Raw genomic sequence first — 26,479 nt, 5'->3', positions numbered from 1 at the left:
GTATTTTAAATGGCTGGAATCCTGTAAGTGATAAAAAGGCAAGTGGATCTCTGGCACCCCTGGCTTTGGTAGTGTAAGGAGACTGTCAGGCATGCTGAGGCGCTTGGTGAAAACTTTTCTATGCACTGGGCTCCCTGCAGGTCCACAGAACTCTGAGGAGCAGTTTTTTCCCTGATTCCAGTGATTTCCCCTCTGGGTTCCAGTGCTGGTCTCTAATCACCCCCCCCCAGCCCATGGCAAGGAGACCTCATACTGGTTCCTTCTCCCGGGACCTCAGCAGGGCCCAGGGCGTCTCTTAGCGCCGGTTGCCTCTAGTTCTGAGCCTCACTTGCCTCAGAAGTAAGTAGCTCAGAGTTGAGAGAAAAAGGAGAGAGCTATTTCCATGTTACCACGTTCCCAGAATCCATGATTTTCTTTTTTATTTGATTTAGATCTTTAGCCTAAATTTCTTTTAGTAAGGAGAGAGGGGTACGGTTACAGTTTATTTTTCCCCAAACTTCCAGTGATGTCACCACAGTTTATATTTACATATAAATTTATATAACCACCTACAAATTTGAAATGTTACCTTTATCTGATACAAACATACAATTTTCAGAAATATAGAAAGTAAATGATCGAAAATATCCACAGATAATACTCAATGAAATTTTTCCCTTTTGTCAGTTTGTCCTGCTAGGACTGAAAGTAAAAATTGTTTCTCTAATGTGACCACCAACAAAGAAGGTCTGTTAAAGTGGGTGAGAAACAGCACAGCAGGGTTCTTTTGGGGGGAATGCAGTGATGACCCACCGTGTAAGTGATCCCAGTATCCAGCGTTGATGCAGGCCCCTCTTTGGAGCTTGGTACCCAGAGCAGTGCACAAGCAGCTCAGCCTCAGGTAGGCCAGTGCCACGAGAAATGAAACTTAAGTCTGGGGTCGTGAGATATTTTTCATGTTTCCTATAAACTGTTCTTCCTATATATCATAACAAGTAAGGAAAACCAAGCTCTATACATCTCAGTTATTCTTTTAAACATATGGAAATACTTCTGTGCTCCTGCCTGTGTACCCAGATGTCATGGATAGAAAAGGTCCTACGGTAAAACAGACATTGAAAGATGCTTAAGGTCAAACTACCTCATTGAACAGGGACCATGGGGGAGAAAGAACACAGTGTTTGGCACATTTTAAGATCCTCATAAAAGCTAGTTCTCATACCACTATTAATCTTAAAGTTGCCATTTAAATCATTATTCTTTTTGTCACTCTCTGCCCCTTCATGGGGGACCCATGTGCTACTCTCCGTAATTTCGTGCCAGGGGAAAGTCTCTTTCTTGAAGGACATTTCATTTCTTTCCATCAGGTACCCCCTGGCTCTGACTGAAACCTGGCTGTCCTCTGAGCGTTCTGCCTCCTCTGTAGACAGACCAAGGGACCGCTGGGCCTGGAGGTGGGGTAGGTGTCCTGCTTGGCCTCGTCACCCCTTCTGCCCCAGGTCTCTCACTGCCTTAGAAGCGCATGCCATCAGATTATCCCGGTGTCTACAGATCTCTTCCTATCTTTTCTGTAATGGTATAGACCATTACTCCTGTCATAATTCTTCATGACCTCAGTGTCCACTCTGTAGTCTGATCCCTTGGCTTCCCTACCTCTAATGATCTGCCTTAGTCATATCCTAGACTTTATCATACCCAGAAGGGTATGCCTTCCAAAATCTCAGATTCAAGAATCCTGATGTTAACCTTCTCTTTCCCTTTCACTTCCTCTTGTGCCCTAAAGCAGTTCTTTAACTCCGTGGGACCTCTAGTAGGTGACCCTACTCACCACCTGTCCTCAGCCCTCTTTCACAGCTTGGATTTTATGTTCTATCATTACAGCCATTTCTTGACCATACTTTTAATTCTCTTACTTCTTAATTGACTTAAATATTGGAATCAGAAGAGAACTGTAACATGTTCTTCCCACCAAGTTTACCGACATATTGGAAGCTACGCCCTCATACTTTGCCTTGTCATCATTATAATTAATGAACTGTCCTTGTTTCACTCCATTACTTGTGTACTGGATTCCATTCCCTCTTGCCTACTTGAGGACTTTTTTCTCTACTAGGTCATTCCCATCAGCATGTACACATGCTGTAATATCTTGCAACTTAAAAAAGAATTAACCCTCTCCTGAACCCACATGCTCCCTCAGCTACCACCCCCTTCTCTGCTTCCCTTTACAGAAAAACTTAAAACTAGTTGTCCATATTTGGTGTCTGCTTCTTCTCTTCCCACTCTCTCTTGTGTCCACTTCCCTCAGGTTCTCTTCGCCAGCACTCCACTGAAACAGCTCATCTTGCTTAATCTGCTAGCATGTGGACACTGTCCTCACTCCTTCTTGAAATGGGTGTTTCCACTTTGTTTCAGGACCACTCTAGGTTCTACGTCAGGATGTGCTGCTATCAGTGTGCACTGCTGAATCTCCATCTACCAAATGTCTGTACTTAGGAGATCACCGGCGTCCAGCCCACAGACTGTTCTTTTCTAACTTCTCTTGCTTCCTAGATGGTTTATCCAGTTTTGATGCTTTAAATACCATTTACAAACTAACAACCACGGTTCCCAAATTTATATCTGTGGCCTGAACCTCTCCTCTGAACTCCAGATGCTTAAGTCCACTTGACATCCATGCTTGGTCTAAGAGGCATCTCAAAATGAACATGTCCAGACTATACTCTTGTCTCCTTTGTAGCTTTTCCTCCCCAACACTTCCCAGCTCAGTAACAGGCAGCTCATCTTCCTGATGATGCTCAGGTCAAAAACTTCAGTCACTTCAGACCGTTGTCATTCTTTAACATGCCGCATGCAATCCACCCTGTTGGTTCTACCTTTAAAATATACCCAGAATCCAACTACTTCTCCCCACTCCCACCAGCGTCACTCTTTATTCAAGCCACCGTTATCTCTGCCTGGATTCCCTAACTAGCCTCCCTGTAACACTCTTGCCCTTCTGTGATCCGTTCTCAACAGAGCAGCCAGAATGATCCCTTTGAAATGTAACATCGTGTTACTCCTGCTCAGTTTCCCTCCGACAGCTTCCCACCCTTCAGCATAGAACCAGACCCCTTGTAACACTTACGAGATCTGACGTGGTGCGACCCCACCCAAGCCCCCCTGCCCAGATGGAAGAGTTCTTAGTTTTTTCTCCACTTTGCCTGTTCTCCTCTCAGGTACAGATAGGATGACACTTTCCTGGCCCCTTCACATTGTGTGTGTCATGTGACTGACACGCTTTCCCCAATTAAATGTTGGTGGAAATAATGTATGTCACTTCCAGATGGCACCTTTAAAAGCCAGTGCCCGATTCGTCTTGCTTTCTTTCCCTCTGCCACAGCGGTGGCCGTGCTCCAGGTGGCGACCACTTCACTGTTTGACTTGCTGAATGAGGAGCAGAAGCCCCCGGTGTCATTCTGTGGGCTTGGAGCCTGGGCTACACGGTGTTTTAAACCTGTAGGACTTGGTGGCTGTGACTGCACACGGTGTTATGCAGCCCATCTTGGTGGAGTAGTCTGGCCACCTCTCTGACGTAATCACCACCTTTCCCCTCTCGCTCACTGTGCTGTGGCCACACTGGTCTCCTTCCTAATCTTTAAATGTGTCAAGCATACCTGCACTAGGGCTTTAACTACCTGAAATTCCTAATAAAGTGTAGAAAGGAGTCTTTACTCTGAAATATTGATTCCTCAAGTGTTAGGTTTCTTTTATAATACCTATTATAATAGATTTAATGATAGCAAATCAACATTTCTGTCTATAGGCTGGTGCAGTTGTTTTAGATCCAATGTGTGGACTTGGAACAATACTTTTGGAAGCTGCTAAAGAATGGCCAGTAAGTTCTAAAGTTTGGTAAACCAGGCAATGTTTTACGTTAATCAGTGTGTGTGTGTCTTCACTTACCAATCATTTATAGGTAGACTGTCTATTTAGGGATTATTTTTTAATTATACAAGTTGCTATATAACTGTAATAAAAATAGACTATGAAGGGTTAATTAAATTGCTGTGTTATTTCTTTAAATACTGTGATAAATTTAGGAAAATATGATAGAAATACAATAATTCGTCATGACCTAGATTATATAAATCCCTAAATTCCTTAGACATTTGTAATTGTAAAATATTATTAACAGTTTTTAAAATTTTAACAAAAACTTATCAGTTTTTTGCCCATGAATGTCATTTTAAAGAAATATTCTAAATTTGTTTTAACCTGAATTAACAAATATATTAATTTCATTTTCATCATTGAAAATGCAAGTAGATTTTCTTAACTACATAAAATATGGGTTTATTTATACTCATAATATGAATTTCTTCCCTCATAGGATGTGTATTACGTGGGTGCTGATGTCAGTGACTCACAGTTACTAGGTGCATGTGACAATCTGAAAGCTGCAGGCCTTAAGGATAAAATTGAGTTACTTAAAGTCTCTGTGATAGGTAAGATATTAAAAATGCAAACATTTGGGTTAAATGAACATTTGCAAATACATTTAGAATCATAATATAAAACGAGACTCACTTTTCATATATAAAGGTTGAATTGTTTATACCCTGTAATATATCTGTGGCGCCAATACTCAGTTTACTTCCAATATGATAATTGTAACTTTTTAATTCTTCAAATGATTCATGATCAGGAACGGTATTTATGTAGTTTCCCTAAGCATGTAAGTAAAAGCATGCCTTCTTAAGATGTGTTTGTTGCATCTGAACCATTTCTCACATCATAACCAGGGATCACTTAGTATAGGCATAAAATAAACAGAATAATGATAATAATAATAGCTCTGTGGATTCTTTCAGATAAAGTATATGAAATGTTTTGAATTATCTTACCTTCTCCTTGCCTCATTGGACAGTATTCCTGTGATATAGGGAGTGAGGTGACCAACTATCCCAGATTGCTAAACCAGTCCTACTTTCAGGGCTAAAACTGGGAAAGTCTGGGGCAAACCAGGACAATTGGTCACCCTGTGAGGTAGAGGGAAATCATTACTCCCAATTTACTGATGCGGAATCAGCAGCAAGAAACATGATGAGGAATCAAGTCTGTGGAATCCAAAATAGTATTTCCCTAAGGCCCAAGGTATTTAGACTGTTTGAGAGAAGCCTCACATTCCTTCTTTTTTTCCCTTAGTGCACCTTTCTCCCTTAAAAGTGACCACATTTAATTCCCAGCTAAGAAAATCGTATTCTCTTGACATGAGAATGAGAAAATAGGTGGTAGGTAAGTCCCAGTATTGAATCTGTAATCTAGAGGAACAGAATATTGTTTAAACAAATTTTTATTATAGTAGAAAAGTAGTAGAGATGAGTTATTAACAAGAAGAAAATATTAGGATAACTTATATAAATGCATAATAAAGCAGCGTCAAAGAAGAAATTGTACTATTGATAATCGAGATCTCATAGTTGTTTGCTATCAATGACTATCTTTTCAACCTTTCTGTCAAGGTTTTTAACGGGACTCTGTGCATAAGACACAATTTTCTAGAGGAAGCCAAGGGGTGATTAGACTGAAATCAAGTTTTCATATACCCTAATTTCTTTAAGAAAGCTATTTTTTTGAGACCTCAAGAAAAATGGAATAGCTCTATAAGTTGTTCCAGAGCAGTGGTTTTTCATACCCTGTACAATCTCCAAAGTGCCTTAACAGCATGAGGAGGGAAGTACTGATTTGCCCATCAGAATGTTGCTGCGCTCCCAACTCCACTGTCATCAGTTCTCATGTCTGGGGCATTTCCCATAAGATTTCACTTTAAAATCAAGTATAAGTGCTCAACTCTTATTTATAAAAAATTTTTTAAGAAAAAAGTTCTCTATGACACCAAAGAGCCAAATAAATCCTACTTTTTTAAAAGATCACTCTTAACTGCTGTGTTAAGAAGAGACAATAGTAGGGCAAGGATTGGAACAAAGAGACTAGTTACAAGACTATTGCAATAATCCAGGTAAGAAATGGTGGTGGCTTGGGGCAAAGTGATATAGGTGGAGGTGTTAAGTAGAGGTCAGAGATATGTATATATATTTTCTGAAGGTAGAACCAACAGGATCTGCTGGTGGATTAAATATGAGCAAAAGAACAAGGATGACTGAGCTTTCTGGCTTGAGCAGCTAGAGGGTGGTGTTGCCATTTACTGAGTTGGGGAAAACTGCAGGCGGAACAAGTTAGAGTTTAGGGCCTGTTCAGTTCCACATGATGATAGACACCACATGGAGAAGATGTCAGTGTAGTAGGTCAGTATACAGACCTGGAGTTGAGGGGAGAAGATGGACATCACTAGTATAGATAACATTTAAATCCATGAGATCACCTAGGAAATAAGTACAAATAGAGAAAACAGAGGCTTTCTCTGAGGATGAGATGCTTAGAGTTCTGGAGGGTGAGAATCTAGTAAAGGAACAACCAGTGATGAGAAGGTAAGAGAGAATCTGAGGAAGAACCATCAGCTGTGGCAGATGCTGCTGGGCGTTGAAGCAAAATATGGCCTGGCTGTTTGCGTAGAGCAGCAGGAACATAGACCTGCCCGCCTGAGTGGGTTCTGGAGAGAATGGGGGAAGGTAACCTGCAGACGGCTGGTCCTGGTCATTCTTTTGGGCAGTTTGACAGGTAAGGGGAGCAGAGAGATGGGGCAGTAATAGAAAGTGGGGAGATTAGGGATCAAGCAGGGATTTTTTTGAAGATAGAATTCACTTTTTTAAAAAAGTACATGTTCTTATGCTAAAGAGAATGAACAGATAAACAGGAGAAACTCGACAGCATAAGAGAAAGAGACTTGCTCATCTGATACACTCACAGCCCCCAAGAAATGATGGGACGCGGTGCACAAGTGGCGGGACGGGCACTCCTGCTGACGGGAAGGCAGAGCGCATGAGGATGGAAGTTGTAACAGGTCACACCAGACCAGGTGTGGCCATTATAGTGCACATTCCCTCAGCCTCTGTTGAGGCCGGATATTATCGTTCTATTACGGTTTTTTAAACTCTTTACAAATCTGGTAAAAATTTGTAAAATTTACCTTTAATTACTAGTGAGATAAAACCTTTTTCACTTTATGTCATTTGTAGATTTTTCTTTTGTGAATTACTAGTTTTCAAGATAACTTTCTGGTGGAAAGAATAAAACATCTGTTTTAAATTATTCTAACATCACAGCCTTTTAATATTAGAAGTCAGTCTGGGGGGATTATATATCTTGTGTACATAGGGGCCAATATTAACTATTTAATAAGTACCCCTTCGTTGCATGCCTCTACTTTAGAGGTGGATATTCTAGCTAGATACAAGTGTTTATTTTCTTTTCTCTTTAACAACTTTATTCAAGTATAATGCTTTACAATGGTGTGTTAGTTTCTGCTGTATAACAAAGTGAATCAGCTATATGTATACATATATCCCCATATCCCCTCCCTCTTGCGTCTCCCTCCCACCCTCCCTATCCCACCCCTCTAGGTGGTGACAAAGCACCTAGCTGATCTCCCTGTGCTACGTGGCTGCTTCCCACTAGCTATCTATTTTACATTTGGTAGTGTATATATGTCCATGGTACTCTCTCACTTCGTCCCAGCTTACCCTTCCCCCTCCCCATGTCCTCAAGTCCGTTCTCTACGTCTGCATCTTTATTCCTGTCCTGCCCCTAGGTTCATCAGAACCATTTTTTTTCTTTTAGATTCCATATATATGTGTTAGCATATGGTATTTGTTTTTATGTTTCTGACTTACTTCACTCTGTATGACAGACTCTAGGTCCATACACCTCATTACAAATAACTCAATTTTGTTTCTTTTTACGGCTGAGTAATATTCCATTATATATATGTGCCACATCTTCTTTATCCATTCATCTGTTGATGGACACTTGGGTTGCTTCCATGTCCTGTCTGTTGTAAATAGAGCTGCAATGAACATTGTGGTACATGAGTCTGTTTGAATTATGGTTTTCTCAGGGTATATGCCCAGTAGTGGGACTGCTGGGTTGTATGCTAATTCTATTTTTAGTGCTTTAAGGAACCTCCATACTGTTCTCCATAGTGGCTGTATCAATTTATATTCCTACCAACAGTGCAAGAGGGTTCCCTCTTCTCCATACCCTCTCCACATTTATTCTTTGTATATTTTCTTCATTAATTTGGTTTTACCTTTTAAAGCTCTAATCATAACTACAATTTAGAATTGTATTTCTACACAAGGATCTCACACCTCTTACTATAATGAGAGTACATATGAACTTCAGAATCAAACTGAGTATAAATCCTGGATCCACTGTTATTTCTTCACTATGGGGCCTTCAGCAAAACACTGGACCTCTCTGTATTTTCTAATCTATAATAAGAAGCTGGTACCTACTTCATAGGGCCGTAGTGAGAATTTATCATGTAACGACATGGAGTCCAGTGTCTGACACACAGCATGAATTAAAGACTTCTGTAAGCATGGATACATCTAGGAACATTTAGTATTCAATGAAACTCCTACTGTGATTTGTGCTTTTGCAGAATCACTGTCTTCATTCTCTGTATGCATTAATGGCCTTATTTTTTTCTACTTTTTTAGTAACATTCACTTTATCTTATAACCCTCTACTAATATAAGATGAGATAATCCTTTAACATGCAGAAATTTTGTACATGTTTATTCCTAAGTTTTAATCATCATGAAAATTTGGAACCAAATGAATATTATGGTGCAGGCTATCTTAGGAAATAATTAGTCATTGATTAGGCTTTTTTTAAATCCACAGAAATACTTACATTCTCAGTATAATATATATACAGATTTGAGCAAAAGAAACACACGAATGATTAACTAAAATGACAAAATTATAGGCAGGTGAAAAAAGGGGAATGTTTTCACTCCTTCTAACTAGACATTCTATAGCCTGTCACATTCAGTGAAAGAGTGTATAATATTATTGGTAATAACTGTGCTTTGTTCTCAGTCACATCTCTGCCTTTGTCTCTACACTTGTAGATATAAGACATGCTTTTTTCTACACCCATAAGCTCCCCATAATGTGGTGGTTGCATTTTGTTTCTTATTAGTGTTAGTTTTCCTCTAATACCAGTCCTGCCCCTGCTCACCTGGCCCTCGGTATTCTATTCAGGTGTGTTGTGAGTCACACCATATCCTGCAAGATTCATGAAGCTGCCAGGATGCCCTGGCATTTGGGGAGTCAGGGGGAAATGTAGGAAGTGATGGGTTAGGTGTGTGTGAAATATGTGTGGGAAATAGGGGGTAAGAAGCTCACCACAGAGTTTGAGTGTTTTTGCTACAATGGCTTTATGGTTTATCATATGGTATAAATCCCTTTTTATCATTTGGTAATGCTACTATTCTGTAACAAACTCTTTCAGCAGTAGTTAGGTTTTAAAAGTGCATATTTAATGAAAAAGTTTATATTTCTCAAGAAATCTGTTGATGAACAGATAACTTGAGTAAAATGTTTATTACCATTTATCATCCACTGTGAGAGCCATGATGATAGCACTAATCAAATGAAACAAGTCTGTTCATAGAAGCATCTAGCATTTACTTCAAAACTTAGTCATTATTTTAAGGAGACTGAGCCAAAATTAAGTATTTATCACATGCAGCTGAAATAACTGCATTTAAATATCACTCTGTGAAGCATGACTTTTCATTTAGATCAAATGACCACTCTTCTAAATTAATTTTGCTCATTTTCAATTCCAAATTTTCTTATGTACATAAATAAAATGAAGCTATAGCTATTAATATGTTGATTCCATTAGCAGAAGACCTCTGCAGAAAGGTAGATATTGCCATTTTTGTATCAGTGTTATCAGATGCTTCAAAAAGAAGATCAGCTAAGTCAATTCCAGTAGTGGTTTAGCTTTTTTTTTCCCCCAATTCTTGGAAATTTAGGAAGTTTTTCTGTCAGAGATGAAACATCTTTCATTATTTTGAATACTACTATAAATTCAGCTCAGCACTGCATGTGTGTCTGTTTAATGCATTATTTGGTGAACCACAGCATCATGGTGAAAATTAATGTTCTTATTAAATAAAGTAACCTGTGAAGCAGAAATGTACTTGGAATTTGACATGGTACCTACATAATTCATAATTACCTCCAAACAAGCTGTGATGTCCTGAATTGAAATAGAAACTTAAGTTATCAAAATAACAGGCTTTTAAAAAAATTTTAATATACGCAGAGTAACTGAACTGCAGGCTATCTGTGATAAAGATGGTTGAATGCACAAAAAGTAATTCAGCATGACAGTACATGCTTTATTTGCTTGCCCATCATTAGGTAGGTTTAAAAATGTTTAAGCCTTTCAAGAATATAAAATGGGAAAAAGACAGTCTCTTCAGCAAGTGGTGTTGGAAAAGTTTGACAGCTGCATGTAAATCAATAAAGTTAAAACACACCCTCAGAGCATGCCCAAAAATAAACTCAAAATGGCTTAAAGACTTAAACATAAGACACGACACTATAAAATTCCTAGAAGAGAGCATAGGCAAATCATTCTCTGACATAAATTGTACCAGTGTTTTCTTAGGTCAGTCTCCCAAGGCAATAGAAATAAAAACAATAACAAATGGGACCTAATCAAACTTACAAGTTTTTGAACAGCAAAGGAAACCATAAAAAAAAAAAAAGACAAAAAGACAACCTACGGAATGGGAGAAGATATTTGCAAATGATGCATCTGACAAGGACTTAATCTCCAAAATATACAAACAGCTCATACAACTCAACAAAAAAAAACAACCCAATCAAAAAAGTGGGCAGAAGACCTTAATAGACATTTCTCCAGAGAAGACATACAGAAGGCCAGTAGGCACATGAAAAGGTGCCCAACATCACTAATTATTAGAGAAATGCAAATCAAAACTACAATGAGGTACCACCCCACACTGGTCAGAATGACCATCATTAAAATGTCTGCAGGGCTTCCCTGGTGGCCCAGTGGTTGAGAGTCTGCCTGCCGATGCAGGGGACACGGGTTCGTGCCCCGGTCTGGGAAGACCCCACATGCCATGAAGCAGCTGGGCCCATGAGCCATGGCCGCTGAGCCTGCGCGTCCGGAGCCTGTGCTCCACAATGGGAGAGGCCGCAACTGTGAGAGACCCACGTACCGCCAAAAAAAAAAGTCTGCAAACAACAAGTGCTGGAGAAGATGTGGAGAAAAGGGAACCCTCCTACACTGTTGGTGGGAATGTAAGTTGGTGCAGCAACCATGGAAAACAGTATGGAGGGTCCTCAGAAAACTAAAAATAGAATTACCATGTGATCCAGCAATCCCACTCCTGGACAAAAGTATAATTCAAAGAGATACATGCACCCCTGTGTTCATAGCACTATTCACAATAGCCAAAACATGAAGACAACCTAAATGTCCAACGACAGATGAATGGCTAAAGATGTGGTACATGTATATACAATGGAATATTACTCAGCCGTAAAAGAATGAAATAATGCCATTTGCAGCAACATGGATGCAACTAGAGATTACCATACTAAGTAAAGTAAGTCAGAAAGAGAAAGACAGGGACTTCCCTGGTGGTGCAGTGGTTAAGAATCTGCCTGCCAATGCAGGGGACATGGGTTCAAGCCCTGGTCCAGGAAGATCCCACATGCCATGGAGCAACTAAGCCTGTGCACCACAACTACTGAGCCTGCGCTCTAGAGCCCACAGGCCACAACTACTGAAGCCCGCGCACCTAGAGCCTGTGCTCCACAACAAGAGAAGCCACCACAATGAGAAGCCCACGCACCACAACGAAGAGTAGCCCTCACTTGCTGCAATTAGAGAAAGCCCACGCTCAGGAACAAAGACCCAATGCAGCCAAAAGTAAAATAAATTTATTTTTTAAAAAAGACAAATACCATATGATATCACTTATATGTGGACTCTAAAATATGGCACAAATGAACCTATCTACAAAACAGACTCACAGACATAGAGATCAGACTTGTGGTTGCCAAGGGGGAGGGGAGAGGGAGCGGGATGGACTGGGAGTTTGGGGTTGGTAGATGCAAACTATTACATTTAGAATGGATAAACAACAAGGTCCTACTGTATAGCACAAGGAACTATATCCAATCTCCTGGGATAAACCATAATGGAAAAGAACATAAAAAAGAATGTATATATGTGTATAACTGAGTTACTTTGCTGTACAGTGAGATTGGCACAATATTGTAAATCAACTATACTTAAATGTTTTTTAAAATGTTGAAGCCTTTGAAGAATTACTTTGTAAATCAGCCAGGGTATCTTATAATTGTGCTATAAACTTTAAAAAATAAACAAGTTGCCTAATTGCAGTTGCATTTTTTTCAAAATTCATTGGAAATCTGTAATCAAAGGATTCAACAAATGGAGTGCCAAAAACCTTAAGTTTTTGAAAGTTTTGATGAATCGCAGTTATTAAAAACAAAACTGGCAACTGGACATTAAAATCTATCCCTACAAACACCAAGGAAGAAATAAACAAATTAAAACAGTGAGAGCTCAATTATTCACAGTATTTATTCTGAAATTTGTAAATACACCTTGGGTATATTATAGGAAGAATCTTCTAATGGCTTCCTTAATTTTAATTGGATAAATGTATATTCTAGAATGGAATGGAATGAAATTGAGAAGGCTTAGATTTTATAGCCTCTAAATTTGGCATAACAATTTAAAGAATAATAGAGACAACTTATTTGCTTTTTGTGTTGTGAAAATATTTGTCAAAGGCACTCTGAATGGAGAGACTGTGAACCAGAGGGCCGATATATTTAAACTTTCCCTATGAAAAAAAATAGAATTGAGAGTCTCCTCCATTTAGCGAAATTTACTCTGAGCTCTACCATACTATCAACCACAAAAATGAAACTTTGAAGAATGTTGCAAGCAACTGTACAAAAAAATATTAGAAGTCCATATTTAAAAAAAAATACTACCTTCTTCTGAAAAATGCCAGTGATGACATGGTATTAGAGCTGATGCATCTAAGAAACTGCTCAGCATTTGAGTACAGACCATAAATAAGTATTTCACTTATTTTTAATGTTAAATAATATTTTAAGTTTTTATTTAAAAGAAAAAACTTCAGGGCTTTCCTGGTGGCGCAGTGGTTGAGAGTCTGCCTGCCGATGCAGGGGACGTGGGTTTGTGCCCCGGTCTGGGAAGATCCCACATGCCGCGGAGCAGCTGGGCCCATGAGCCATGGCCGCTGAGCCTGCGCATCCGGAGCCTGTGCTCCGCAATGGGAGAGGCCACAACAGTGAGAGGCCCGCGTACCGCAAAGAAAAAAAAAAAAAACTTCACTAACACAACATTGTAAATCAACTATACTCCAATAAAAAAATTAATTTAAAAAAACTTCACTATGCCAGATATGTTATTTTTTTAGGTTCACCATAATAATAAACCAATTTGTTAGACAATAAATATCTTAAAAAGTATATAATTTTATTTCTAACCTCTTTGTTCTCAAAAATGTTTCTGTTTGCTATAATGGAAAAGAATCTGGAAACGAATATATATATATATATATATATGTATATATTCTTTTATATATATATAAACTGAATCACTGTGCTGTATACCTGAATCACTGTAAATCAACTATACTTCAATAAATAAATAAATAAATAAATAAATAAATAAAGATTTCTGTTTGGACTATAAATTAAATGGTGACCAGATCCAGATGCCAAACTACATTTTGCATATTCAGGACTCATTATGGATTAAGAAGACAGATTGAAACTTCAACTTCATTGAAGTATTTGTATTCTCTTGTATTTAATGAAATCAGAAAAAAAATAGTATAAATAAAAGGGAAAAATTTCACCAGCAGCAACCAGATAAGTAAAGCGCATAATCTAATGCAATAAACTTCAAAATCTGGCCATGATGGAAAGAAACAGAAAGTGGTAGAGCAACAGCCAGTGGAATAGTGGCTACTTACAAGGTTACTGAGTCAACGTGGGACCCAGAAATATCACGCCCAACCAAGATGTCATTTTAGTATAGAGATATTTTCAAATATAAAAAAGTTCAGGCAACATTTCACTAATAAGCACTTTTGAGGGGGGAAAAATTAATAAAATCCAGATATTAAGAGATGAACCAGCTGAGGAATAGAGAAAGCCAAAGTAAAATGGTCATGAGGATTGAATCAAATATACAACCAATTTTGAACAACTGAGAATTACAAGACAGAATGCGATTGTTATAAACCTGGACGATGCAAAGAACAACAAACAGAAAGTACAATGAAAGAAAATAGAAGAAGGGTGTGCCCAGTTTTATAAAAGTGCTCAATTTACCTTGTCTCTTGTCTAAGTAGACACATGGAAAGATATCTTAAAGGCTCTTAAGACCTTTTGGAAGAAAACATCTTAGGGCCATAATCCTGGTTTTAAGCAGTTCTTACTCATTTTTCTCCCAGAAGGAGGGAGTAAATAGGACAGTTTTTGTTCAAGACATACCAGCCTTTTAAAATTTTTTTCATGTTCTTGAATCATCCTACAGAGATGTAAAAAAGAGATGATTTTTTTACTTGTTTGTTTTGAGTTGTTTCTATTTCAGAATTTTATCTCCTTAATTACAAACTCTTTGTTCACAGGCAGTTTAAACATTTAATAATTTAAAAGATTTTACTGCATGTTTAATCTTACGGGTCAAGTGCTCGTGATTTTCGGAGTTTCTGCATCAGAAACTCTGGAGGCGGGGCCAACAGTCTGTGTTCCACCAAAGCCCTTCAGTCGATTCTGATACGCACTAAATAGGTTTGGCTGGGGGCCCCGAGAGTTTGCATTTGTAGTTCCCAGGTGATACTGATGCTGCTTCTCTGGGGACACACTTTAAGAACCACTGCTAAAGGGAAGGTGAGTTGGAAAGAGGCCCATCTGGAAGTAGTTGCCCCACTTAGGCCTTTGAGGCGCTGTGACAAGGAATTGCGAAGTTCTGCAGAGCTTCCCTGAAGGATGCTGACCCACTGGTCTCCACCTGGCTGTCATCTCCTTATACACCTCAGAGAGGACATTGTAAATAATGACAATAGCTGACAGTTACTGAGTGCTCATTACATGCCAGGTTTAAATACTTTCCGTGAGTTCCTCGCTTGTTAACTTCTGAGATGGGTAGTCTTATCCCATTTTACAGATGAGAAAACCGAAGCAATAATTTCCCAAAGTCGCATAGCTAGTAAGTGGCAGGGCCAAATGCAAGCTGTCTGATGCCAGAGACTACACAACAAAAGCCACATCAACCAAAGTTCAGATCATATTATGTTCTATTGGAAGATGACACCACTCAGTTCTAGAACTTCGTAAAAAAGTTACTCTCTTCTATATCAGTGAAGTTTATTCCTTCAGCTTCTAAAATGATTTAAAGCAGTTCAGCAAATTATATGATACAGAGTAGAAAAGTTACAAATAAAAATAGACACCAACCAGAAGGGGAAAAAATGTTACCAAATCTGAAGATGGGCAACTCATGTATGAGTGTGTGTTTAAGTAAACAAAAGACTTGGGCTTAATCTCAGGAGTAAGGTACTGCCTGGTTCCTCATGTAGAAACGTTTGATAACCATGTCTGTTCATTGTCTTCAGTAGTTTCACAAAAAGTATAGTTAACAGTGTTCAAATGGATGTGTCCTATATCAGTAACCTAAAACCAAAGGCATGAAGTCAAAACGTGACCTGGAGAAAAGATTTCCTGCCTAGTCCGAACAGAATATTAGCCCGTTACTTGTTTTCTAACAGCCTGCTCTTCTAATCTCAGGTAAGGTCAGAACTAGGAAAGATTAGCAAGTGTTCATTAGATTTTCCCAGATAACAGGATTTTTTATTTTGCTTTTAAATTTCCTGCCAACAAAAATTTGTATTGTATTCAGATAGTAAAGACTATTTAAATTCTTTTGCGCTTCTACAGAATTAGATGCTTTCCAAAATAAAAATGATTATCTAACTTAGTTTAGATGGTGGTGGAAGTAAAATAATTGGAAAGTGAAAAGTATACTCAGAAAATGTGGAAGTTAAGATTGGGTGTAGGTAAGATTACCTTATGGTAATCTAATTTCTGAGAATAAGATGTAAAGTTGAGAAGGAAATTTAGATTTGATAATCAAACACTGTATTTTGTTTTAGAGATGATATTCATTTTGTTGATTATTGATTATTTAGCCTTTTCTCTAGTCTTAGGACTTAAGTAGATGTTCTTAACCCTTTGAGTCTCCTTTAAAAACACAATGAAAGCTATGGGCCACCTCTCTTAAAAACAAATAGATCATGCAAAATTTTATATATGATCATGAAAAGAAAAATGAAAGTTACAGGACGTAATTTTGTAAAAGGTCTTTCTAGACATCCTAATATATTTCTTCTTGGATCTAGTATCTATTCATGTAATATGTTTAAAGAGTTGAATTTTCTGGTTAATTTAAAATTCTGCTTATGTCATATTTTATTACAACAATACCTAAAAAAACACTTTTCAAAGAACGGAATACAACAACTATGCCATCTATCTTTAGTGATTATGAAAGCCTTTCAGGATCTTGTAATTCCTTAGAAACAATATTAGCAACCCTAAATTTTATTTAATAGGCAAAAATAATCCAGTGTACTTCAGTTTTCTCATATTTAGGTTGCAAATGTTTGAACTTACTGTAACAAGATTCTCTCATTTTTGTGTTTCAGAATTACCACTGCCTTCAGAAAGTGTCGATATTATTATTTCCGATATTCCATTTGGGAAAAAGTTTAAATTAGAAAAAGACATCAAACACATTATACAAGAAATGGAAAGGTAAGTTGTTGAATTTATTTCCATAATTTTTGAGCTATTGGGCATTTAACCAAAATGTATCGTAGCTCTTAAGATTTGATTGCATTTTAGTAATTTCCCAATTTTTATAGCTTAATTTTCTAAGGTTTCAAATCAGAACTTTATATTTGAAATAGTTATTCTATATCATCATACTGTAAGTTTATTCAGGAAAAGATATTAATTTTTCATTACTGCCTGAAATTTGAATATGTAAAACAATGACATATTTCAGTTTCTGAGCTAGTTAATTTACATACTTACTTCTAATTCTCCCCAAAACCCTGCCTCCTTTGTGTTAATCCCCCACACTTTACTGGAGAGAACCTGGGACCCAGAAAGATTATCTTTCTCAAGATCACAGAACTACTAAGCAGCAGAACAGAATTTACATACAGAACATTCAGTCACATAGAGTGGACACCTTCATTGTTGATTGTTAAATGAAAATGCAAAGGTGCTCTTCATGTAGTGATTCTAAGGTCAACCTCAGGGAAAGTATTTCTTGGAGAGGTTCAAACAGTGAGGCCTGAATATGTATTTTCCTGATCATTTCAGTTGATAAAGGGGAGAACCTTTCACAGAGGAAAGAAAGGACATGGATGAGGAGTCAGTTCATATTAAATTGTCTCAACTGAGCATTTGATGGTGCAGGATAACATACACGGTCAAGAGCCTGTATGTAATCCTGTTACGCAGTTACCTAACTCATGACATCACCTGGGATCTCAGCACCTGTAATTCAGACATTTCCTGAGCTCCTATATCCCCTTATATGTGCCTGACAACACATTCCCCTCGAGATTTTGTAACTCTGACTTCATTTTAACATCACTTCAGGAGCTTCTGAAAAATACTGATGCCCATCCTCCACTCCTCCCCACCGAGGCTGACTTAACTGGTCCAGGGTAGAATCTGGGCGTTGGTATTAATGGCCCCCGAGGTGATTCTGTTGTGCCACCAGGGTTAATAACCACAGCCTTTGCTGGCGAGGTAACTCACCAGGTATACTACGAAGCCAGCTCGTTGTGAGATACTACTCTGGGAGCATGTTACACTTAATATGGAAATTTACAGTTAACCTGAACTTTCCACCAGAGATGGTGGCTTAGCCTACCTGACGATCTAGTGCTGTGTATTTTAAACATTTCCACAAGTCAGTGGAGGGCAGTGTTTGGAGTAGACAGGTTCTTCAGCTTTAGTAAAATCAGACCAGCCTCACTTTCTCTAGACCAGTTTTGGTTTTTGTTCTAGGTAACTGAAAATGAGGAAGTAATAGATATGACTGCCCTCACATTGTCTCAGGAAATTTAAATTTTTACCTGAGAATCAGGAAGACGTTCAAGATTTCCCACATAATTCAGGTGCCTCCATAGAATCAAAGCTTATGTATTTGTACATAAGGAACTTTCCCTGCTCCTGTGACCAAGCTTCCTTGCCACCTGCCCTCAGCCTTTATCGTTTGGCCTTTGACTTTTCTGGTTTGAGGTTTTATACAGGCCGTGTAGTGTAATGTAGTGGTGAAGATCACCAGCTTTGGAGCCAGAATACCTGGGCTGTAGTCTTGGCTCTATTACTCAGTAGTTCTTCTGTCACAGGCACGTTGCTTAACCACCCTGTGCCTCATCTTTAAATAACAGTACCTACTTCATAGCATTGTCCTGAGGAGTCAGTGGATTTAAAGCTCTTAGAACAGTGCTAGGCACCTAGAAGTGCTGTGAGCTCTTTTTTAGTGTAAACCACTTCCAATACTTTGGGAAAGTAGATGGGGATATATGTAAATATATATAAGTACACATACCTTTTTTTCCCAGTGGTTTACCAATAGTTTAAGACTCTAGATAGAAAATGGAAGGGAGTGGAGGGGGAATTGTGTTAGTAAAAACAAGAAAAAATACAAGAGGTCAGTAAACCTGTTTACAATAGGCAATGGAAATAGTTGGCCCTGAATGTCAAACAGCACTGGATTCTTCAAGAAAGAACATGCAATCAGAATTTTAAATTCCAGACAGATAATTGCTCTGGTCAATTATTTCCCCCTTCAATCTACTTCAGCAATAACAATTTCATGTATGTAAAGTGCTTCAGAGAAGTATAATATTTGCGCTTTCCTCTCAAATACAACCATGTAAAACACATGAGCAAAATTAGAAATTAAACTTGCTAAGCTTGAAGGAAGAAGTCACTACATCCCCAAAAGACTTGAGGTGGATTCATGGACGAAACATGATTTCAATGAAATTTAGAAATTTGCAAAGAATAAAAACGGAGACCGCACCATGTTTTATACATACAGATATTCAACAAGTATTTCTCGAGTAAATAGTGAAGCAAAAAGCGTGTTCAAAAAACAGTGAGTAGGACTTCCCTGGCGGCGCACCGGTTGAGAATCCCCCTGCCAATGCAGGGGACACAGGTTTGAGCCCTGGTCCGGGAAGATCCCACATGCCACGGAGCAACTAAGCCTGTGCGCCACAACTACTGAGCCTGCGCTCTAGAGCCCACCACAACTACCGAAGTCCGCGCACCTAGAGCCCGTGCTCCGCGACAAGAGAAGCCACTGCAATGAGAAGCCCTCACACCGCAACGAAGAGTAGCCCCTGCTCACCGCAATTAGAGAAAGCCCGCGCGCAGCAACGAAGACCCAACACAGCCAAAAAATAAATAAATTAAGGTTATAAAAAAAACACCTCATTTAAAAAGAAAATGAATATACCAGACTGCTTGGAGCAGAGATTAGTGGTAGAAGGTTAAGGCCTAATGCCTTCCAAGTTCAAATAATTTGGGTATTTGTATCACCTACCCCTAGTCTTGCAGGTTCACATGCAAAAGAGAAATCTCTTTTGTGTTGTTTGATACAGAGTTTCCCCCAACTTATTGACCACATAATTCTTGTTGGGTTTTTTTAGCAAGAAATAATCTCTCATACTACACTAGTGTTCAGAGGAATACAGTTGGGGAAATGTTGCTTTATAATTTCTGAATAGCTTTCTTAGTAAGAAATTATGTGTATATGATCATGGAAAGTTGCCTAGAAGAACATTTATCAAAAATGTTCATCTCTGAGTGGCAGGATTTCAGGTGATTTTTACTTTCTTATTTTCTCCATTATGTGAAAAAATTTACAATAAATTAATTGGTGAATGTCCTGCGAGACACTGTTCCATGGACATACACACAAATAGATAACATATCTTCAATTCTAGCCATACATAAATAGGATCATCCTTAATTTACTGCACTGTATAACCTTTTTTTTTCCACTCAAAAAATATGTCATGAATCTCCTTTCTGATCAGTTGTTATAATGTACCTGATACACCATTATGTAGCCTGTATACATAATAGGGATGAGCATTTAGGTGACTCCCACTTTTTCATTTTAATAAAGAACAATGCTCTGAACATCTTTGCACCAAACAGTTTTTCAAACTTACTGTAATAACCAAGTTACTTAAAACCACGGTGCCTCAGTTTCTTCATCTGCAAAATGGCTGTGCTAACAGAATATACTTGAATTCTGAGGATTAAATGATATATAATACAAAGCATTTAACACAGTGGCTGGCACATAATAAGTACTGAATAAATATTAGCTGTCACTGCCATTATCATCACTGTTATTATACTACTGCTCCAGCTTCTACTCTTATATCTTAGAATAATTTCCTAGAAGTGAGATTGCTGGGTCAAAGGTTATATACATTCCATATTTTTGATACATTATTGCTAAACTACTGTCAAAAGAGTTATACCAGTTTTTGTCTTGGGGAGTACTCGTTTTCTCCTAAATCTTGCCATCCTACGTATGGTCATCTTTTTACTTTTGTTAATGTGGTAGGTAAAAAGTTATATCTCATTTATTATCTTAATGACGTTTTCTCCTGTGTGTTTAGAGATACTTGTATGGTTTTTGTGTCTGTCCCCTGGTACGGCCACATCTGTCCTCATCTCACCCCCTCCTCTCCCAGTAGCCTGGGTTTATCCCCTTGGTTCCTACCTCCTCAAGGATCATTCTCTGCCCACTTCTCATTCTTATCTTCAACCTGTTCATCTCCTGGTTCTTCTCAGATCCAGCCATCCCTTCCCAGGACACTTTTGTGGCCTTGCATATCCACCCACTGTACCAGGCACTGGGGCTTTGGCTGTGAACAGGACAGAGCCTCTGCCCACGTGGGGCTGGCACTCCAGCGTGGGAAGACAGATCATGAATAAATCCACAGGATAATTTCACATCATGATTGATACCATGAAGGAAACTAAAAAGGACATTTTCGCCAGAGAGTGACTAAGAGAGAAGCAGTGGCTACCTTAGATAGATGCTCAGGAAAGGCCTCTCCAAGGAGATGGTGTTTGACCTCTGGGAAAAGGAGTGGGTGTCATTGCCACACGAACAACAGGGATGCACGTCCTGAGGCAAGAAGGGAGGTTGGTGTGTGGAAAGCATCGTGGGCAAAGGGAAGCAAGCAAGTGGGAGTTGAGAGTTTCTTTGAAGTATAATGGAAGAGAGAGAGGTCTCAGGGATTTGCAGTTGTGTCCTGTGTGGAAACCGGGAAGGGGAGGTGGGGAGATGGTGACAGGAATGGGAACCAGGCCTGTCAGGTGGTGCTAGTGCAGGAGAAGCACGAGCGTAGGATGAAGTGGATGAATCTGTGATGTCATTTGGAGGCGGACTCATCTAGACGGTCTGACTGTTTAGATAAGGGAAAGCTGCTTAAGCTCCTGACGTCTTTGCTGGGCGTGGCAGGGGGTTCCCTTTAAGTATTGGTCCTCTAGCTGCCGCCCGGTTTCCTTACCTCTGCAGCCAAGCTTCTTCAGAGAAGTCTACACTCGCCATGCCTGCTTCCTCACCTTCCCGCCCCCCATTGACTCCGGCAGACCAGCACTGGCTCCTGCCCTCGACTAAGATTGCTGCGTCGCTTGTTAGTCCTGCAGCATTTGACGCTGTTGAGACTATTCATTCCTTTCCTGAAACTCTACTCTTCTGGCTTCCATGACATCACCGTGGTCCAGACTTTCTCCGAGGCTGTTTCATGGGCTCTTCCTCCTTCCTTGAATGTTAAGTCTGTTCCTTGGCCCCTTGTCTCTCCTCTCTCTGTCCTGCACCCCAGGTGATCTCGTGCCCCATTATGGCTCCATCTGCCATTTACTACTGGAAACTGTGAAATCTCCACCTCGAGCGCTGGTCTATCTCATCACCTGCAGGCTGGACGTCCAGCTGTCCGTCGGCCCCCAAGCTCGGCACGTCACAAACGGAGCTCTTGCCCTGCCCCTCCTCCCGCCCCCCTCTGACCTGCCCTTGAGCTGAAGCACTTCCAGGGCCTCCTGCTCTCCGCTGCTCCCCGTCTTGGCTCCCTTCTCGGCCTCCAGCACCCCCTTGCTCTAGTCCCCCCTTGTCCCTCAGCCTGGCCCACGCCTGGGTGTCCTTCACACCGCTGCAGGTATTCTCATCCCCTGGGGCTCTTCCCCACTCTCAGTGCTGGGTGTGGGCCCCAGCTAAGGTGCTCCCACAGCGCCTCACTCTTCAACTCTTCCCTTGCCTCTCTCTCCCACTGTTCAGTCCTCTCTTCAGCAACTCGGGGGATAGTATGTCCTTCATCACTTTTTCCACAGAAGTGCCATGCAGACTTCGGTCAGATGATTGAGAAAATGAATTCTCCTCCACAAGCTGACATCTCAAGGTCTTCCCTTCTTTTTCTGATCTTCCCTTTTGCCCTTTCTTTGTTCATGTCCTCACTCCTTCCTGGTGATTCTCTCCTGCCATCAGCCTGCTGCCTTTCACATACGCCGATTCCTCGGGATTCTTTCATTTGCCTTTTCCTTTGTACCATCATTTGTTAAACTGTGACTACACATTACTTTGAGGCTTGCCTTTTAAATAGAGTAAAAATAGATAATTAAAGCAGATTTGTACTGGTGATTTCATAATTACTATAATGAATATGCATTATGGAAGATACCACCTAATTATCAAAATCCTCGCATTTAAATAGATAAAATTAAATTTCAGATCAAAAACACCAAGTATTTTAAACAAAGTGGGATTGTGTGCTGTCTACAAAGGGGGAAATACTCCTACCAATTACCATTTTTTTTTGTCACAGAGTGCTTCGTGCTGGCGGGACCATTGTGTTGTTGCTTAGCGAAGATCACCACAGGCGCCTTAAAGGTTGTGAAGAGAGCAGCGTCCCTTTGAATTCCACGGGCAGCCGCACAGATAAACCTGGAAGCATGGAGTGCTTGAATCCTGAAGAAAAAGCTGCCATATCAGAGCCAGCGTCATCCTCATTTGCAGCCAGTAACCAGGAGTGCTTGGACGGAATGCCACCGTTCGGCTCTTTGGTGCCAGTGGAATGCTACAGAGTTAGCCTTGGAAAAACAGATGCGCTCATATACAAATATAAGAAGTCGCACTCCCCTGGGCAATAGCAGGCTTGCTACTGTAAGCCAGGTTCAAGTCCTTATACGTCAGCTGTACAGAGTAGAAGATGGTTGTCTCTGGAATCTTGACAGTGCCAGAGGCTTCCAAGTAAACAGACTCCCCTAAGACAGGGCCGTGGCTGCTGGACACCTGTTCTTAATAAGAGCTTCTGTTTTACACTCTAAAGAGTGTTTCTGACAAAGAACAATTAATGGATAGTTGAACTAAAGGACTCTTAAACTTCGCCTCCTGTCAGAATATGAAAAGGTCTGCTCTGCTTGCACTATTTATGAGCAGAAGATTCAACTTCAAAAGTTTCAGAGGCTCAGCATATATATCTCATCACAAGTTTAGTAATATTTTCACTATCACATTTTTTGAAATGTAAAAACTTCTAGGGCTTCCCTGGTGGCGCAGTGGTTGGGAGTCTGCCTGCCGGTGCAGGGGACACGGGTTCGAGCCCTGGTCTGGGAGGATCCCACATGCCGCGGAGCGACTGAGCCCGTGAGCCACGACTACTGAGCCTGCACGTCTGGAGCCTGTGCTCCACAACGGGAGAGGCCGTGACAGTGAGAGGCCTGCGCACCGCGATGAAGAGTGGCCTCTGCTTGCCGCAACTGGAGAAAGCCCTCGCACAGAAACGAAGACCCAACACAGCCAAAAATAAATAAATAAATTTAAAAAAAGAAAACTCTTTTAAAAAAAAAACAAAAAACAAAAAACTTCTATGTTTTGATATCAACTTCTTTTGATATTAAACTTGATTTTTTGAACCTGTCATTTTCTTCTCTGTTGGAATGAAAATAACTTTTATTTGCAGTACATTTTATATGTCCCATCTTAGGTAAAACATCAGTAGGAATAATAATATGAATTAAGCCAATATCCTCCAATGTGACGGAAGATAAACTTCGTGTTTTTTTTGTGAAAGTATTAATAAATTGTCACCTCACTCTCATTTAAATTGAATGCATTCCTTGTGTTCAGTACTTAAAGAAACAGGAAATTGAAGAAAAATATGATTTCGTTTTTTTCAGTAGCCCAATGTAGTGACTTAGCTTTGTGGCTGCTTTAGTACCATTTGAACAATCTTTCCACACTGGGGAAAATTCTCACCTTGTGAATCCCACATCTCCAAAATAGAAGCAAACACTTGTTTTCCAGCTAGGATGTGGCGTGTAACCTAGGCCCAGTGTCAAGGTCCACTGGTCTGTGTGGGGCGAGTGCGGCACAGGTGATAACGTGGAATTTTTACCTGGGAGCACCTCACAGTGGGCCCAGTGGGACTGTAGCCTATCACATATTTATACAGTAAATATTTATTGCAAACCTACTATCTGCCAAGGCACTGTTCTAGGCCCTTGGAGCATATCAGTGAACGAAACAGATCCCTGCCCTCATAGGACTTAAATCTAGTGGGGGAGACAGATAAGAAATGATAGACATAACAGGTAATTTATTTGATAGGCTAAAAGATGAGGGGCCTTGCAGGGGGAGCAGTGATTAGGGGCACAGTGCAGTGATGAGGGGTGCACAGGAGGATGGGGACAAGTGTTCTGCATTCTTTTTTTTTTTTTTTTTTTTTTGCGGTACGTGGGCCTCTCACTGTTGTGGCTTCTCCCGTTGCAGAGCACAGGCTCCAGATGTGCAGGCTCAGCGGCCATGGTTCACGGGCCCAGCCGCTCCGCGGCATGTGGGATCTTCCCGGACCGGGGCACAAACCCACATCCCCTGCATCGGCAGGCGGACTCTCAACCACTGCGCCACCAGGGAAGCTCCCTTGCATTCTTAATAGAGAATGTGAGATTTGAGGAAATATGTGAAGGGCATGGAAGAGTGTCCAGGCATATGGAACAGCCATTGCAAAGGCCCTGTGGCAAGAGGGTGGGTGATGTGTTCGAGGAACAGCAGAGAAGCACCAGTGGCTGGAGTAGAGTGAGTGGAGGGGAGAAAGAGGGGTTAAAGAGGAAGTGAGTGGTGGGGGGAAGGGGGGCAGGTTAGATCGCATAGGGCCTTGAAGACTGTTAGAAGGCTTTGACTCAAAACCACTGTAGAGTTTTGAACAAGTCGCAATCTAACATACATTTTACAGGATCATTGTGACCACTGTGTTGTGAATCAATTGGAGGGAGGCAAGGTGGGAAGCAGAGAGGCCAGTTGGGAGTTTTTTGCAATAATCGAGTTTTTTGCAATAATCTTGCCCCAGGGCAGTAGCAGTAGAGGTGGTAAGAGGCAGCTGGATTCTGGGTATATTTTGCAAGTAGAACCAGCAGGATCTGCTGATGTTTTCGATGTGTGGCACGATCAGTAGAGAAGAGGCGGGAATGACTATAAGATTTTTGGCCGAGCACCTGAAACAGTGGAGTTTCCTAGTCAACTGATCAAGGAAAGACTACCGGAGGGCCAGGCTTGGTGGGAAATACCAGAAGTTTAGCTTCAGACTTGCTCGCTTTGAGATGGGCATTAAACATCCAGGTGGAGGTGCTGAGTAGGCAGTTGAATATATAGTCTGCAGTTTAAGCCAGACGTCTGTTCTGGAGACAGGAATTTGGGAATTTGCAGCATAAAGGTGCCATGAAACTGGATGGGATCACCAAAGGATGGAGTGGAGGAAAGAAAGGAAGAGGAGCCAGGCCAAGCCCTAGGCTCCTCCAACAGAAGAGGGATCTGCAAGGGAGACTGAGAAGGAACAACCAGTGAGGCAGGAAGAAAACAAGAGCGGTGGCCTGGGAGGCAAATGACCAAAGAATATGGTGGAGGGAGTGACCAACTGTTAAACACTGCTAACCAGCCTAGTAAGAGAAGGACTGGAAATTGACCGTTGGATTTAGCAATGAGGAGATCATGAGTGACCTTGACAAAGGGAATTTTGATGGCGCAGAGAAGAAGCAAAACCACACTGGGTTGGGCTTCAGAGAAAACGGGAAAAGAGCCAGAGCTAGTGAGTATAGGCAACTCTTTCAACTAGTTTTGCTGAAAAGGGAGGTAGTAGGTTGTGGCAGGGGACATGGAGTCGAGGGAATGACTTTTTTTTAAGATGGGAGAAGTAGCAGCATGTTTTTTTTATGTTGAAGAGAATGTTGCAGGAAAAGCAAAAAGCTGATGAGCTAGGAAAAGGGAGATAAACGCCAGAGCCATGTCCTTGAAAAAGGGGATGAGTCCACAGAAAGAGGAATTAGCTTTTGATAACAACGTGAATAATTTCTCCATGGTTACAAGTGGGAAGAAGCA

The 26,479-nt window shown here is 40.4% G+C and overlaps 1 protein-coding gene across 4 annotated transcripts in view; it reads left to right on the top strand.

Moving 5' to 3' along the window:
• The window catches only part of THUMPD2 (THUMP domain containing 2), a 45,648-nt gene extending 21,469 nt beyond the window's left edge, over positions 1-24,179 (top strand). For 2 of the 4 annotated variants that reach the window (XM_060117063.1, XM_060117064.1), the window contains 4 exons: positions 3,785-3,856; positions 4,352-4,466; positions 16,701-16,809; positions 22,932-24,179. In XM_060117063.1, coding sequence (XP_059973046.1) covers positions 3,785-3,856; positions 4,352-4,466; positions 16,701-16,809; positions 22,932-23,256 — 621 coding nt within the window. In that variant the 3' untranslated portion in view covers positions 23,257-24,179. The remainder of the gene's footprint in view (positions 1-3,784; positions 3,857-4,351; positions 4,467-16,700; positions 16,810-22,931) is intronic. The other 2 variants (XM_060117062.1, XM_060117065.1) reach the window with 2 other exon arrangements.
• The last annotated feature ends 2,300 nt before the right edge of the window (positions 24,180-26,479 follow it).

This window comes from Mesoplodon densirostris, chromosome 14 (genome assembly GCF_025265405.1).
Source record: "Mesoplodon densirostris isolate mMesDen1 chromosome 14, mMesDen1 primary haplotype, whole genome shotgun sequence".
Classification (NCBI taxonomy): Eukaryota; Metazoa; Chordata; class Mammalia; order Artiodactyla; family Ziphiidae; genus Mesoplodon; species Mesoplodon densirostris.
This window is presented reverse-complemented; position numbering and strand designations above follow the sequence as displayed.